Consider the following 434-nt stretch of genomic DNA (forward strand, 5'->3'; position numbering starts at 1 on the left):
CTGGAGCCTGACGCCTGGATGCGGGAGGTGCAGACCCGGGGCCATGGCACCAGGAGGCGGGTGGTGCTGAGCCCGCTGGAGCAGTGAGTATGGGGCGTCCCCCCATGCCCCATCCCCTGCCCGTGCTGCCCCGCAGCTCTCCATGTGCCCGCAGGCTGGAGGAGGTGCTTGCCCTGGGACTGCGCACAGATGAGGGCATCACGCACGAGGTGAGGAGCCGCAGGCGGGGTAACCCAGCATCCACCTGGACCCTTCGCTAACCCTCTCTCCGCCCTGGGCACGCAGCGCTGGGGGCACTTCTCCCCCCACCTTGGCCTGGAGGCTGTCTTCGGGGTGCCGGGGGAGGCGAAGGCACTGCAGCAGCAGGGCTGGCTGGTCCTGGATGGCGGGTGAGCCCCGGGGGTGTCGTGGCAGTGGGGGGCTCCTGCACAGAG

General features: G+C 70.7%; 1 protein-coding gene across 1 annotated transcript in view; it reads left to right on the forward strand.

The window, feature by feature from the left end:
• Positions 1-406, forward strand: part of RSAD1 (radical S-adenosyl methionine domain containing 1) — a gene marked incomplete at its 5' end in the record, with an annotated part of 1143 nt that extends 737 nt beyond the window's left edge. The window contains 3 exons of the mRNA XM_009637786.2: positions 1-83; positions 155-209; positions 286-406. The exon at positions 1-83 is cut by the window's left edge and continues 40 nt beyond it. Coding sequence (XP_009636081.1) covers positions 1-83; positions 155-209; positions 286-393 — 246 coding nt within the window. The remainder of the gene's footprint in view (positions 84-154; positions 210-285) is intronic.
• Between the last annotated feature and the right edge of the window lie 28 nt (positions 407-434).

This window comes from Egretta garzetta, unplaced genomic scaffold (genome assembly GCF_000687185.1).
Source record: "Egretta garzetta isolate BGI_Z169 unplaced genomic scaffold, ASM68718v1 scaffold34, whole genome shotgun sequence".
Classification (NCBI taxonomy): Eukaryota; Metazoa; Chordata; class Aves; order Pelecaniformes; family Ardeidae; genus Egretta; species Egretta garzetta.